At 40.4% G+C, this 15,946-nt stretch overlaps 1 protein-coding gene across 2 annotated transcripts; it reads right to left on the minus strand.

Moving 5' to 3' along the window:
* Positions 1-1,254: 1,254 nt before the first annotated feature.
* Positions 1,255-15,118, minus strand: LOC132331515 (claudin-15-like). Of its 2 annotated transcripts, XM_059854953.1 has the most exons (6): positions 14,936-15,118; positions 14,230-14,502; positions 6,088-6,252; positions 5,859-5,940; positions 3,114-3,224; positions 1,255-1,808 (listed from the first exon to the last, which is right to left on the minus strand). In XM_059854953.1, the coding sequence occupies exons 2-6, from the start codon at positions 14,447-14,449 to the stop codon at positions 1,709-1,711; spliced, it is 678 nt and encodes a 225-aa protein (XP_059710936.1). In that variant the 5' UTR covers positions 14,450-14,502; positions 14,936-15,118; the 3' UTR covers positions 1,255-1,708. The 2 variants fall into 2 exon arrangements, with proteins under 2 accessions (XP_059710936.1, XP_059710938.1); XM_059854955.1 differs by lacking the exons at positions 14,230-14,502; positions 14,936-15,118 and adding an exon at positions 10,305-10,591.
* Positions 15,119-15,946: the final 828 nt, after the last annotated feature.

Below are 15,946 nucleotides of genomic sequence, written 5' to 3' on the forward strand. Positions count from 1 at the left end.
CAATGCACTGAACAAGGGAAGGAGTTACCACACAGGGATTTTATTCCTGTTTTTAATTAAACTCCCCAGTGATGCCATTAGAAGACATGATGTCAGACCAAGGAAGTTCTGAATTTCTCTCTCACCTACTGGATCATAATTCATCTTAATGAGCTGACACAACCTTTGGTGGAAAACTGACAGTGGTTGATGCTTTGTCTCTGTGATTTTCCTTATGTTCAACTAGACCCAAGCACCTTCACAAATTACCTAAAAATCCAGAGGACAGAATGTGCAGGTGATGGTAAGGAGTTCTGGTCCCACCATGCAGGCTAAGTGCCTTTTCAGCTTTTGAAATTGTTCTCTAAAACACCAAAGGAATTATTTGAAAAACTGCAGATGATAGTGGAGGGAAGAAGATGACACTGGCAATCTAGAAGCAATCACCACTCCTTTTAGCTTTACTTACTCAGTCTAACAGGGCCCAGTTCATGCCTTAATGTGTCAGTTTACAAGTCAGCTGTTCCTGCATGCAAGCAGCATGGCCAAATCATTTCTGCTGAGACTGCTTACAGGTTGCCCTCTAAAATTATCTATTGGGCATGAAACTTCCAGATCAGACTGCTGCATGTTTATCATTAGCCATTCAAAACAGAGTTTTGTCAAATGCATGAACACATTGTAATTTAAAAGGGACAAGTTATGGAACCTGAGAACCTCAGGGTGAAACTCCATTCCACCTTGCTGAAAGCATGAATACAAAGTAAAGTTAGCTCATTGCCATCTGCCTAAGTGCTCACACAAGGTAAGCATATGCTCCCAGCAGTGGAGTAGTTTAAGGCAGAAATTCTAATTGATGGAACAATGACAGAAAATCAAACCACTGGGGAATTACATGAATTAGACAATTCAGATGCAGTACAAGTTCCAAAGTTAAACACTGCTCAAAGTTAAAGTAGTGTTGTTTTAAAAGCTGAAACCATAGAAATAAAAATAAAAATTTCAGGCTATCATTTTCTTAGTTACCACAAGGCATTTTTGCACCAGATGCTTTCTCCACTCCCAGCTGTGTTTTGTTCATTCTGTATTGTTTATCTTCTGTATCTGCATTACGGCCAACAAGAAATTTGTTGCACATCTGCAGATTTGAAGGTGATTCTAGCAGGTTTGCTAGAAACATTTTTGTAGCTTTTATAAACCTTGACTTATCATATATAATAAGAATTTCAGTATAACATAAGATCCTTATTAGAGAATTCCACTTGTCAAAAAATCTGTTTGTCTGTGGAACAAAGTTTATTTCTTGTCAAAAGCTTAAGCTGCTAAACAAAAGAAGGAAGCTAAACATTAATGAAAACAAAACACATTTCTAACTGTGGGGCATATGAACTTGCAGTCAGATAGAGCTATCAGTTCCACATGTTTGAGTCAGCTGAAATAGGAACCATTGCTCTTGAGTGTCAGCACATACTGCACTCTGGTTAAATTTTACCAGGCTTCTCAGCATGCAGAAAACCTTCATGCCACAGGATTTCACGTCACAGCATCTTCTGTAGAAAGCTATTTACATCTGAAAACCACTGCTATTTACATTGAAAGCCATACCTCCTCCTGGTACTGCTCCAAATTAGGGCATAGGATTGCAACTTGGAACCAGAATAAAGAAGTAGTTCACTTCCTTATTGGAGTTGATAAGCCACTAACACTACAGGTGATGCAGGATGGAAGCTCAGACATACTCCTTGTTGCTTATGACCGTCTCAGAGCTCCTGGGGTACATGTGTGGCTGAGGAGCTGCCTGGGCTGCTGAATATGCATACTTCTTGGGACTGTAAATCAAGAAAAAAACACACAAAATAATAGCTATTAGACACATGCCCATGGTTTCAGATACTTAGAAGTTACTCAGCTTTGTATCCAATCCACCAATAGCAAGTTCTTCACTACGGGGCAGAAATTAGAGGCCTCCTGTTCTCATTGTTCTGGTAGCTAAGGGGCAGTAGATGGGGTCCCTGGTGGGCTGCACAGCATCTCTCATCACCTCAGCCACACTCTGGATTCCTAACTGCCATGTGCTCTTCCTCCTGGCATTTCAGTCAAGGCCTAAAGCAGAAGCCCTCAGCACCTTTGTACAAGCTGCAGGTTTAAATACAGGAATAAGATGACAAAGGAAAAAAACAGAAGTATCTTCACCCAACCCCTTCAACTGTCATTCATCATGATGAACTTCATAGATCAGTTTTACCTGATTTTCAGGACATTTCAGGGCATTTGGTACTTTGTATCAAAGTAAGGTGAGCAAGATCTAAAGTCCAATGTCAGTGATGAAATATTACAATAAAATTGAAATGGTTTCAGATTAGGCAATGAAGTACCAGAGGAAAACTCACTACATTTTGATATAATTTTCCTAAGATTAAATAGACCAACAGTGAATATGCTTCTTCCTTCCATATTACAACCCTCTCAAGCTCAGCTAATACAACCTCCAAGCTATGTGAGCTCTGGTAGACAAGGACCTCTGCTGTTTCTGCCTGTTTCATCCCTCTCCTTCAAAAAGAGACCTTCTGTATGTGTCAAAATTTAAGACTGAAACAAGAAAGGAGGGAAGGTTAAATATTGAAGCCAGAAATCTCACCTTTCCTGATTTGATGTGCCACAAGATATTTCCATAAAGAGCAAGAAAAAAAACATGTTTCTAGTGATTAATTCCATGTACTTTAGGAAATCCCTTTACACTTTCTGCAAACTGAACACTGTTTGAATATTTTACTCACAGTGAGTACTGCACAGAAACTGGATCATAACACATGATGGGGTTTTATACACTTTTCTTTTGGTGACAGTTTTCTTTTGCTCTTTCACTGCACATTTTCACCATCAGCAGTGCCCAGAATTACCAAATACAAGTTAAAGGGGACTGCTGATGGTGATGCATAAAGCACCCTGTCTGGGAGGTACAAGTGTTTGGTACAGCATCTCCTGCCATCCATCAGCAGTCTGTGACATGCCATAGCACTGTTTGTAAGTTACACATATTTATACCAGGGGGTGAGAGAGAGACAGGATAGTGCACAGGTAGAAAGTGGTGTGTGATTGGCAGCTACTACTTCAAGTGGCAAATCCAAGATTACCTGTAATTCTGTTTTTCCTTCCCTCTGCATGAACAGGTCAGTAAGATCCCACCAAGTATATAAAGGATAGATCCAGCCCAGCCTAAGTACAGAGCTTCTCCTAGTTCATACCTGAAACATGAAAGAATTTATGGAAACAACTTATAACAGGAGCACAAAGCCATGCAAACAACTTCTAATTTGCATAGAAATCAGCTGACTGCAAGGCACTTCAACAGTTAACAGAGAACAGATCTGGCTCTGGGTCTGCTCAGTAAAACTCTTATTTGTATAGAGCTGTTCTGCCAAATTACTAACAGTACAGAGAGCACTGCTAGTAGCAACATAAAGCAACATAAAGATAAGTAGTAATAAATAATTTAACAATATTTAACAAATTGTTGATAATAATAAATAATAATGACATACCTTCTGTGCAATCCACAACAACACTTATCTTGCCCTTTTATTGGCTGTGTCACTGAAAGGATTTTGTGCAACTGAATGATTCAGATCTTACTGTCTAAATGCTAAGAGAAGGCTGCCCACAGACATCAGTTTTCTATGGACACAACACTAGGTCACTTACAAGTAGCTGATTGAATAGGGCTCTTTTTCAAACTCAGATACCCTAAAGGATATTCAATACCCTCTGTGTTTGTATGGCTGAAAGGCATTTATGAGTGTCCCAGGCTGAAAAAGGATAGTTCCCTATTTTACAGGACAAAACTATACCTTTCAGGAAACCCCCAGTCCAGTCCAAGAAATTAATTGATAATGAATTTGTTCCAAAGACTAGACACAACTGAGTCTGGAAAAGTCTGGCAGGAGTTTCATAAAAAGAGGAAAACAAATTTTCATGATCAGACAAAAACTGTATCCACAATCCACCTGTACATCTCTGGTCTGAGATACCAAATATAAGGGCAAAATAACTGTCCTGGACTGCACTGAAGGTACCATGGAACCAGAGATTTGTGTTTTCTTTCCACTTGGAAACACAATTATTTAAAAGTGTCAGAGGTTCTGACTCTGGAGTTCACTGCTGACAGGAGAGATTCAGAGGTTTACACAGGTTCACAGCTCTCTGTGCCTCATCACACATGGGAGCCACAAGGTCTCCACTGGTTTAGGTACTTCCAAACATGGAACAGGCAGAGAGCCATTATCAAACAAACCCAGAAGTACAAATTGCACGTTGTCCAGTGCCTGCAATCATTTCTGCTCACCAGTCACCTACAGACAAGAATGCTGTAGATGTCATTCCAAAGCAAAGTATATAGGAGACATCTGAAGAAAACCTTAGTTTGCCTTCAGAGCTGTAGGAGAAACTCTCTAAGAATTAGCAGAGGTCAGCTTCACTAATTTGCTGAAGTCAGACAAAAAAAAATGCAATCTGAAAAACCAGATTTGCCAGTCTGTTAAGAGTGAAGATCAATACTGGCATGCAAGTGAATATAAAATTGTCCCACAGGCTGCATGTTCAGCTTTACCAATGATCAAACTTACCTAATCAAGAACTGCTCAGGGAAATCAATAGCTTAAACATGACATTGAGATATAAAAAAAAAAACCAACTTCTTTAGCTACTGAATGCAAACCATCTGGTAACTGATTAACAGGCCTTGATGATGAAGCCCCAAAGCTACAGCAGGTAACTATCAAACACACCAACTATCCGACTAACCGAAATTCCTTATCGACGCTTGTTTCAGCTCTCTAATGCATTTATTACCCTCATATCGTTCTCTCAAGGGGATATAAAGCAACAAAAAGGAACTGCACAAATACAATTTATTTCTAAGCACTTCATTGAAAACGCAGGGAAAACTGACAAACAACGAAAGCAACTGCCTGAAGTACTTTGATTTATCACAAAGCACTTCACCTCTGACTTCCCTAACTGATTCCTGGGCGGGAACTTTACCAAACACTTCAAATATGAGCCTAGCAACTAACAATTTATAGTTTACTGATCTATGATTTATATACTTGGTAGAAGTATATTATAGATGTCTCATTTTCCACAGACAATGTTCCCCTCTCCTTTTCCCCCTCTCTGAAGGAGAGGTGCAGTCACCTCTACCCTAGTTCCTCATTCCTAAACAGGACACCTAGATAAGGTGCCATAAGCTGCCATTTGGTTTTGACAACTGTTACTTTTATATCAGACAAAGAGCAAGGGCTTCTATACCTCAACACTTGTTTGTATGCAACTGCACTAGCTGATAATCCCACAGATTTTGCCTTGTTTTAACTCATAAGGCAAACAAATGTGGAGCTGTTAAAATATAGACATACACATGACAGGCAGCAGATTTCTCTGCACATCACTAGCACAAAGCTCGAGCTGCTTTGCAGGCGATTTTCCCTTGCACATGCATCTGAGGTACTTTATTCTAGTCAGAACTTGAGTTTTGCACCTCTTTTGGTCTAAATGCCAAAGCAGATTAAGAATTTTTCCCTTTTCTTCTTCATAACATTGAGATACACACTTAATTGAGTCTCTCAAGAAAATGCAAATGGTACAATACCCCCTCAGATGTGGTGTTGGTATTCCTCTCACATTCACTAACTCCTCCAGAAAAGAACTTTCCTCCCTTGCCACCAACATCTCTGAGGTGAAAAGATTCCCTGAATACAATTTTTCCCTCCTGTAGGACTGGATGATGGGATCCATCCAGGTTCTGAAACTCTGGAGCAGCTGAGGTTAGTGCAGCTGTCCAACACACGATGGAGTTTGGTATGACAGCCACATTAACTTACTTGGTTCCAGCGTAGAGTTGGTTAAAAAACTGAGCAGTAACCATTGCAGCATACCAAGAAACAGCCACCATGGAGCAGAGACCTACCAGAAAAAGTTTAAAAAGCACACAGGTGAATGATTCTTTTAATGGCTGTAACAGATTTAAACCAAGAATGTTTATTTCATTTAGTCTGGCTGTGAAAGTCATACAAAATATCAATAGTGCTCTCCTTTCAGTTTCAATATTACCTCCTAAAATAAAAAGAAATCCTCCTGTGACAGTAAACTTCATTTTTCCATCTTCATCACTCAACCCAATGTTTGTGCACTTCATGCCAAGCAGTGAGAGAACTGCAGCTACAAATCCCAAAAGGATGGAAGTAATCATCAGGGCACGGCATGCCTGAATGTGAGCTGAGACAGAAAAAGAGAAAACAAATCAGGATCTATACAGAAATTACATTAATCTTGTGCTGAAAGAAATAACAGTGATTAGAGGAAGTGACAAAAGTAACAGGTGCAGTAATGAGTGAACCTTGTCCAACTTTGTCACATGGCTCAGAGAAGCCTCCAAACCCAAGTGTGTTTAGCCTTCAAATCAGACAGATTTGGGAGTTGAACTATACACTTTATAAGTTCAGTAAATCTTCTTGTGTCTTTAGTAAATCCTGAAGAACTACAGCAAGCCACTCATCCCTGACATTCCTGTGAAAATGCCTAGTGGTTTACATGGTCATTTGCAGGAGCAGGAAGTCTCCTACTCCCAAGTGCTTCTGAATTCCTGACACGTGTACAGCTGAGTGCACAGGACACATCTGAAATCCGGGTGATAGTCAAGGTGTGCAAGGCTCTGGCACTACTGAGGAACTGGAGAAAGGTGCCAGCTTTGCTGCTTCCAGGGAGAGATGGGAAAGAATGGTGCTCAAGTTAGCAGTGCCCTTCAAACTCAGTGTGACAAACAGGGGTGAGTGTGTCAGAGCTGCAGCACTCCTCCCTAAGTGGAGAGGGTACAGCTGCTGTGGCCACGTTAGGGAATCTGGTATGCTGGAATTCTGCCTCCTTTAAGCTCCTGGTCTTCACCTCTAGGTATTGCACAAAATCCAGGACTAGATTATTAATCTAAGCCTAAGAAAGAAGGTCACATGGGAACTTTGGGCTCCTTTAAAATGGCAGCCTGCATTTGGCAGGCTCCAGGTCAAGTAGCATTTCGGCACCTTTGTTGTGAGATAAACATGTCAAACATCACAACCTGGCAGGGTCACAACTGCTAACTTTGTTAACTTGATTAAGTTCTCTTCCAACCTGCTAACTTTGTTAACTTGATTAAGTTCTCTTCCAACCTAAATGATTTTATGACTCTACAGTTTTAATCATATGTCAGAAGGGTCAGACCTGATTCCAGCTGGACACTCACATCATTGATGCCAGCACTCAAGCTCTTGCTCCCCAACCACCTCCACATCTGCCACAATAACCTGCTGGGCTAATTCTGTCTGTCTCCAGACAACAAAAATCAGACAGAGAGACAGAAGGCAAAGTGATGCTCACACTCCAACTCAGCCTGTTGTGGCCTAAGAGTATTGGTCCTACCAGCTTAAGAGTTACCAAAGGTAGCAATAAGCACTGATGAGATAAATATACAGAATTAAAGGCTAAAATCATTTGAGGAGTTAATGCTTTGTTAAGCACTAATTTTAAAACTTTCATGGAAAAAAATGAAAACAGTAGTAAAAGTGGAAAGACCCCTCAAAATACCACAAACAGTTCAAGGTTTTTGCCTGCAGAAGATACTGTTAAGGTAAGTACTCAACAATGCTGCTTTCAGGTTTGGGATCTTTCACCATGCCAATCACCCTGCAGGGTCCAACAACTCACATTTCAGCTCCTGGGGACTCCTGCAGTGTTAGATGGGACTCCCCATACCTTTCCAGGACACACAAACATAGCTTTGCTTACAATCCAATGGGAAAGGGATTTCATACAACTGTACCACAATACCATAACCTCAACAGCCTTAACTGAGGTTCACAATTCAGAAAACTCCAATTTTTATTTTAAACTTAGCTTATTTAACAAGATACAAAGTCAGTGCATTTTATTAGTCCACACCAACTGTAAGAAATTATCCCCAAATCCTGTCATTGGAAAAAACACCCATGGAACTTAAAAAAGAGGGGGAAGAGAAAAAAAAAAAAAAAAAAAAAAAAAAGAGTTTACAAAGCTTTGGCAACTAGTTATATCGAATGTTTGACTTAGCTTTGACTAGACAGACTGTGCTAGCTATATGGACTAGCCAATCATGGTTTCAGTTTTGTTCAATATTGCATTTAAAAAGCTCCTCACTTCAAATACTTGTCATTTAGACTAATGGTATAGTGAACTCAAAAGCATTAAATTGGTTTAAAAGAACCAAGTCTGACTTTTCCCAAACATAAAGCAAAAGTCAGAACTATTCCATAGCTCAGTTGCCAATAAGGAAACTTTCAAGGACAATCTTCATTGACCTTCTGATGAGAGGTAACAAAGACATTTCTGTTTTTCCTTTTTGCCCTCCCTCCAGTCCCTGGCATCCTGGCAGCAGTTTCAGTTCAGTTTCTAAACAGCAATTTGAAACACGCCTAAAACTGACCATGGTAATTTTTAATCTGCCTTGGTTCATATCTGCAAGCACTGTGGATGTTTTTCAGAGGTCCCACTGGCTGCTGAGCCCTTGTTGCCTAACCCATTTTCTTCCTCCTTCCTGCTTTGCCCAGCTGTCCTTTCAACTGTTACTGCCATCCAGTGTCTTTCTGACTTCTCTTTTTCAGCTTTCCTTTCTAAAAATGTTTGTTCTTCACAGTTTTGCACGTTTCCCCTTCCCTTTCCCCCTGCCTTTACCCCTCAACTATACTGCAGGACTGCAGGACTGATCTCCTCTTCAACAGACCAAAGCTAATCTTCACAAATTCCCTTCAGAGCCTGTCCCAATCATTCACTTTCTGGCCCCACTTTTCTCCTTCCTGCTGACTCTGTGTTGTTATCTGCAGCTCTCAGGAGCCTTGCTGTTGCTTGCCTTCTGTTCTGTTTGCTCTAACACTCGTGGTGCTCTTCTCTGACCCCCACCAGGTTCTTTCAGACCCACTTTTTTCTCCAGATGCTGATCTCCTGCAGGCCCATGGCCCAAATCTGCACATACTCACCCCATGTAAACACATCAATGACAAGATGCTGCCTGGAGTCACTGGCAGTAAGTTACACACCAGCCCTTGGAGCAGTTTTTACAAGAACCAGACAAAATCACAGAATCATTAAAGCTGGCAAAGATCTCTCTGATCATCAAATCCAACTACTAACCCAGCAGTGCTGGTGCACACTGACATAAGTGATCTGCAGAGAATAATGTCTGATGGAATGATCCTGCTGTTACTGAGGCTAAAATGCTTAAACAGGGTTATGTTCCTCTTCATACACACATTCTAAAAGCAATTGTTAGAGAGGACTGAAAGATTTATTCCCTAAATACTGGACACAGTCTCAGAGAATTGCTATGCAAGTGTTAGAGCTGGTCAACAACAAGTCTTTACTTCAGATTGAGGGAGAAAGTGAATTTAACACTTCATTCCCACTAATCCTTTATTACACATTCTTCCTCCTACCTATTTAGTTTAGCCACCTCCTAGGGCAGATTCAGCTAGAAGGAAGGCATTTTTATTCCAAATAAGTATCTATATACTGAATTATTCAAGATTAATAAAAAAATAGCTTTCTTGTCTATAAACATGCTTACTATCCACAGACTATCACCTAGTTGGGCATTTGAGGACAACCACAATTATGATGAAGACTGATGAAGAGGACAGGGGCCAGCAGATCTGAATTTCTTGATATTTAAAACCACATCCAAATAGACTTTAGTTACTGTCAGTTAACTAACTGGCAGTAGTTAGCATTAGTTGACAAGCCTAATGATATATTAATTTAGAGCATATATTCCTTCTATAACTTCTAATATTATATGTATAACATATTATCACGTATTTCTTGGATTATCACAATTTTCAGTGTCAACTCACAAAAACCACCACCACTTCTCAGCTAAAACCAGTATTTCCTATTACATGCCAAAACTCCAGCTATGGCACATTAGCTATGAAGTATTGCAAAATAAGGTCTATACAAAAATCCCAAATAAATAAATAAATAGTTTAAAAATGTCTCCTCCTAAGACATCCCAGGAGATGCTAGAGAAGAGATTACAACCCACTTTAAATGCTTGTTAAATGCTTGATCAACCGACTTCGTTTGCCTTAGTTTACAGCCTTTCCTTGGCACATTCTGCTTCTTGAGAGATTTTTATGACTTCAGCCCACAAAGTCCTTCTTGGCCAGTTATTTTCCAGTATTCCCAGATTATTAAAACAAAAGCTGCACTACTTTTTGCCAGTAAGTTTTTAAGCAATAGAAACAAGGCTGCACAAAGTCACCTACCAGGCAGTGCAAGCATGGAGTCAAAATCCCTGCAGTTGGATATTCCAGTGCTGTCTGTTGCACAGCTCTTCCACAGGTTTTCAAACAACGTAGATGTTGTGATCACAGAACCATGGAGACTGGAGACTTTCCAGTAATTATTTGGCAAAGTAGCTCCAATAACTGCCAACCCACCCAAGCACAAAATAAAACCAACAATTTCCAATGTAGCAGTCATGTTGTGAGTAGTAACAGTTAAATATCCTTATAATTAGATTACAATCAAGTGAAGCCTTTCAGAAGCCTCCTTGCTGTTTTATCTCTGGGTTTCGCTCCAAAATGAGTCTACCTTTGCTCTTTGCTCTTTCCCCATAGATAAGACTTAGTGGGCATGACAATAAGAAGTGGGAGCAGTTCATGATAAAGATGAAAAAAAAGTGACCACATTAATTCTTTTTCTAATAGGAAGTGAAAAATGAGCCTATTCTTTCTCTCAGCCTAGAAAGTCCAGTCAGTATTTCTACAAAATACCTTGTAAGTATAGGCAAATATTTTATTTCTGTCTCTTTTCTGAAGTCATCTTGATTTTACACCAGATTCAGATTGCTTGTAATTTTATTTTTACTGTCAAATCAAAAAGATTTTTTGTAATATTCTCTTGAGAATTCAAAAATAAAACAGTTTGAGAACAGAATCTTTACACTTCTGCTAGAAAATTTAGCAGTTTTTGGAGTTATGGTCATAAGTAATCCACAACAACTGCACTGCCAGCTTCTTTCAGGAAGGTAAAGTTTATGGATCAGTGGTTTCCATTAATATTTTACTGTGTATTGATTTACAGCTAAACACATTCAGTTTTAAAAACCATCCTGCTTACACTGTACAATTATACAATGTATTAAAACTGCAATAATATATGGGCCATGGAATTGAAATGTAAGGAAATGAAGGAGCTAGTGTGACAGACCTGTCTCAAAAGGAATCAAATTAAGAAGAAAAACAGCTATAAGAAAAATAATCATATCAGCAAATTGCATCTGTTTGTTAGAATACCTTAGGATTAAATAAAAGCTATTCTAGGCAAAGCATATATTAAATTCAGTTTAGTTGCTTCTGCTCTTGGCTAGATAGAATCGTAGCCTCAATTCACATCACCCACTCATGGTAACACTTTAAAGTACTTGTGGATCCAAATATGGTTAACCATCTTTTGCAGTGATAACCTGCCCTTATCTCCAGGAAATGGAGTCAGAGTTTCTTCATAAAATAATTCTGCTGTGATGCAACATGGTAACAATTCCACAGCATTTATGTAAACACTACGGGAAGGATTAGCCTTGAGAGAGCCCCAACTTGTCCCTAACAGGTATTTGTTGTTTTTCATCAAAATTCCCTGTCACTTTCAGCTGATGCTGTAGGTGGGTAGTTCAGCTGCCAAAGGGTACTACAGTGCCACTATGACATTTTGGTTCCCGTGGCAGTCAAGAGGATCATTGCCACTGATTTAAACAAGACCAGATTTGGCAGTGTACAATCCTGTACAATCTTTTAAGGAAACCAGATAGTGTGTGGTAAGAATTGATCTCAGGTGACTGTTACAGAATTCCCTCTTTCAGCTTAGTCACTGCAACCTGAAAAATGATGGCATAGTAAAATGAACACACTGTACCAGAACCCTGGAGTATCTGCATTTCATTAAAAACCCTTCAAAAAGTTTCCAGCTAATTTCCCCACATCCTGGTGCTAAGCTGGTGATCTCAGCAATCACTTCTGCTGACAGCACTTTGAAAGGTGAGATAGTTGGGACCTTGAATCAAGTGTCCACAGCTATTATACTGCTGCCAAGGATAGAAATAAAAAACAAAGAAGAGATTTTAAAAAATCTCTTCCTATTTAAGAAATGTATTTCAACAGGCAGTCATAAAGCACACATATAAACAGAAAAGATTAAACTGCAGACCTGAAATGCATGAGGTTTCCTATACAGAACCAGGCATTTGAATAGTTCCCTTCAGAAAATCACTCTCCAATGTGTTAAAGACCCTAAGGCTATTCTTCAGTAAATTTTGTAAACTGTGGCTTGTCAGGCAATGGGCATAACAGCCAGTACTGCTCTGCAAGAGGCTCTGCATCAGCAGGGCTTAAGAGCTGGTGTTGACAGCTTCACATCAGCACCTTCCACAGCTCGGGAGCTTTCCTTTGGGCTTGCTCTAACCCAGTCAGTTGAACCAAATGCTGTCATTGTTGGCCCCATCTCATCACTCTGATTTCCAGAAACTTAAGGCATGCTGGTACCTACACAGAGGAGGCCCTGGAGAGGAGCTGAACAGGTACCAGGATGATGTGAAAAGCTGACATTGCCTCTGATGCAATGAGCAATGGTTTTAAAATCCTTGGAAGCATGTGATTAGCCTCCTTTTGAGGCTACAAACTCTGGCCTCATTATGGGATGCTGATACTTATTCTTAAACTGGCCTCCTCATTATGAAGGCAGATGAGGCCACCAAAGTGAGGGCCCTGCAGAAGAACCATGAACATGCTGCATCTTGAGAGTTAAATTCTCACCCTTTAGAGATCTGCCTTACAGTTAGGGAGCTCTGACTCCAAGGAACTCCACATCTGTGTCAAGAAAAACAAGGTTCATAGTCTGTGACACGTGGTGTTTTTAAGGTTTAAGCACTGCACACTCAGAATAAAACTGCTGGAAGAGTCCAGACAAACAGCAATGACAGCAATCAGGAACCTATAAAGCACGGAAGACTTGAAGAAATGATATTAACATCCCTCATAAAGTGACTGCACAAAACTGAAAGTTGTAAAAGAATAAATGCAAGGTTCTGTTCAAGACAGAAGGCTTAACAAAATACTATTTCCCAAGGCTACAGTGTTACTGTTTCTACACTAAGTCTGCTGAGAAAAGAACTTCATTGTCAGTCCTTCCTAGTCCTTTACCATAGACAGTGTTTACAGAAAGATATTTTTAAAATCCAGAATGATTCAAACAAATATTTTCCAGCCTCTATTGAGACATTTCTTCTCTTTCTAGCTGCAGATAAACTACTCTGCTGGCATGGTTGACCCTAGAAAACACAGAAGCATCCATTGCACAGATGTATTTTAGTCTAAGCTCACCACCTCTGAGAAATTCGAGAAAAAATACCCAGGTACACAGGGTTAGCACAAAGTATCAAATCAGTTCTGGAACATCTAATAATTGCTGTCTCACACCAAAGCACAAACAAACACCAGTGCTCATGGAACTCTGATCTGCCTGTATTGAAGAACTAGGCTGAGTGAAAAGATGCAATTTCTCCCAAAATTATTTTTTTTAAATTCTCAGATTTACTGTATATCACCCACACCTCTATGTCAGCACACCAGAGAGGGCAGCAAAGCCACAGCAGTGACTGAGCTGAACTGCAGGATGAAATATTGGTTTCATGGTGGCCCTTTAAACTGCCTGCAACCACTACAGGATTTGGCCATACCGGACATACAGCCCATACTGGGCTGTTCTGACACCTCCAGTGCGTGGCTGCTCCCTGATATCCCAGCACAAAGATGCAGGGACACAGGTGACATTTGTGCTACCACCTAAAGCACACACAAGTGCACCCCTGCAATCCTTAGGCATGTCATCATACCAGAGACAGGTTTTGGTATACAGAGATTTTAGCTTGCCCTGACCCTTCTCATTCTTTTGTATACATAGGGCCACATTGAGAAACAAAATTGAAGGCTGGAAGTTATTTTAATTCAGGGAGAGACAGTGATGGAGAAGAAGGCAAATGGAAATGAAGCACAGAGAACTCTAAAGCACAGAGAACTGCAGTGCCCTCTGGGACAACTGCACTCTGTGCCCCCCAGCCTGCTAACACAGAAAGAAGGAACAAAACCCCGTCCTTGGATTTTATGAACAAATGCCATGACCACTGAGTCCACTTACGGTCTGAACTCAGCATGTAGAGAAATTTCTTGCACTGTACTGATCCAACAGCAGTTGCTGCACAGTCCATCCAAAGTCCTTCAGAAACCCAGTCTGCAGCAACCACCTCTGTTGTGGAGTCCAAAACTTTCCAAGTGCTGGACATGGTAGTAACAAGTGATGTAGTGAATCCTGCTAAAGCCAGCAGCAATGCACAGATCTGTAGACAGGATGATGCCATTGCAACAGAAATTTTCTTCAAAGATATTCCCCAGAATTTCTGGTATTGGAAACCTGTTGAAACAGTTCATACACACACAGTGTATGGAGTTACCTTTATACAAGCCTGACCTTTGCAAAAACACAAAAAAAATGTCTACCTACAACATAACGTATCACTGTAGAGAAACTGTAGAGAACTGTAGAGGAGGAATCTAAATCCCATCAAGTAACTGGAATAATTGAATATTCTATACTTTTTTTTTCTTAGGAAAACTTTTATTATTGTTCACATTTGCCATAAAATAATGCAAACAGAGCAAAACCACAGGAGACAACCAAAGAATTCTCTAATTTTAATTTGCAAAGTTTCATCCATTTGTTACTTGTTTGCTAACTCAAAATTCATTTAAAAATGAAAACTATCAAATGCTTTAGTAAATTGTTCATCTCCCAATTACAATATCTACCAATACAAATTTAAAGGAAGATAAATTGTGATACTCACGTTTATGGTATGTTTCTAATCCGTTTTCTCTACCTTCCTGCAAGATAGTCGTGTCAGCACTTTGTGAGGACTGGGTCAATCACCCAAACAAAAGTTTTGTACTCCTCAGGACCTTTGTCCCATTCTAAAAATCAAGGACCCAGGGCCAAAGCTCTGTCCAACTGTTACACAAAGATCTGGCATGTCGAAAGGGAAAATTACCAGGAAATAATGTAAATTAGTACCAAATATACTCAGCTTAACCTGGCATGTAATTGGCTTTGTCAGGGCCACCGAGCTGCCCAAGCACCATCAGAGTGCAAAGCACTGCAGAAACATTGCTACAACTTCCACTTCTGGTTTACCTGAAATTTTTTATGCATTTGTTTTAGGATGCATCCTGAAGAAGAAATATGCAGCTGGACCCCTGTCCAGTGGATGACATTAACAAGCCAAACTGTTTGTGACTGCAGCCATGGCCCGAGGCAGGACAGAGCTCCTGGGCTCACGGCCGAAGGAGGCTGGCAGCCTGGGACAGCTCTGCAGCCACTCTGCTGCTGCACTTCCTCCTCTCTTTGCCTTCCTCCCTCATCACCCCTTGAAGGAGGCTGGCAGCCTGGGACAGCTCTGCAGCCACTCTGCTGCTGCACTTCCTCCTCTCTTTGCCTTCCTCCCTCATCACCCCTTCCTGACCCTGTTTCTACCACACAAACCCCACAGGACTGTCCAGATCATAGTTTATTCCAACAGCACATCCATCCCCTTTCAGCCCATCCCATGGACACCCTGCCCTACAGCACCTGATTGTACCAGCTGTCCCACAGTGCCATGTTTATAAGTTTGAGGTGATGGCACAGCTGATAGCAAATATGTATTGCAACTGTCCAAAGTAGAATGACAATAAACCAAAAAGGAATAAATACACAAAGTCCAGAGCATCTTCCCTCACAAAGTACACATATAGGTTATATGCAAGCAAGAGCTGTAATGTGATAAAAACAAACCCTGGGGGAGCAAAAAGCATCACTATAA

Source organism: Haemorhous mexicanus, chromosome 10 (genome assembly GCF_027477595.1).
Source record: "Haemorhous mexicanus isolate bHaeMex1 chromosome 10, bHaeMex1.pri, whole genome shotgun sequence".
NCBI lineage: Eukaryota > Metazoa > Chordata > Aves > Passeriformes > Fringillidae > Haemorhous > Haemorhous mexicanus.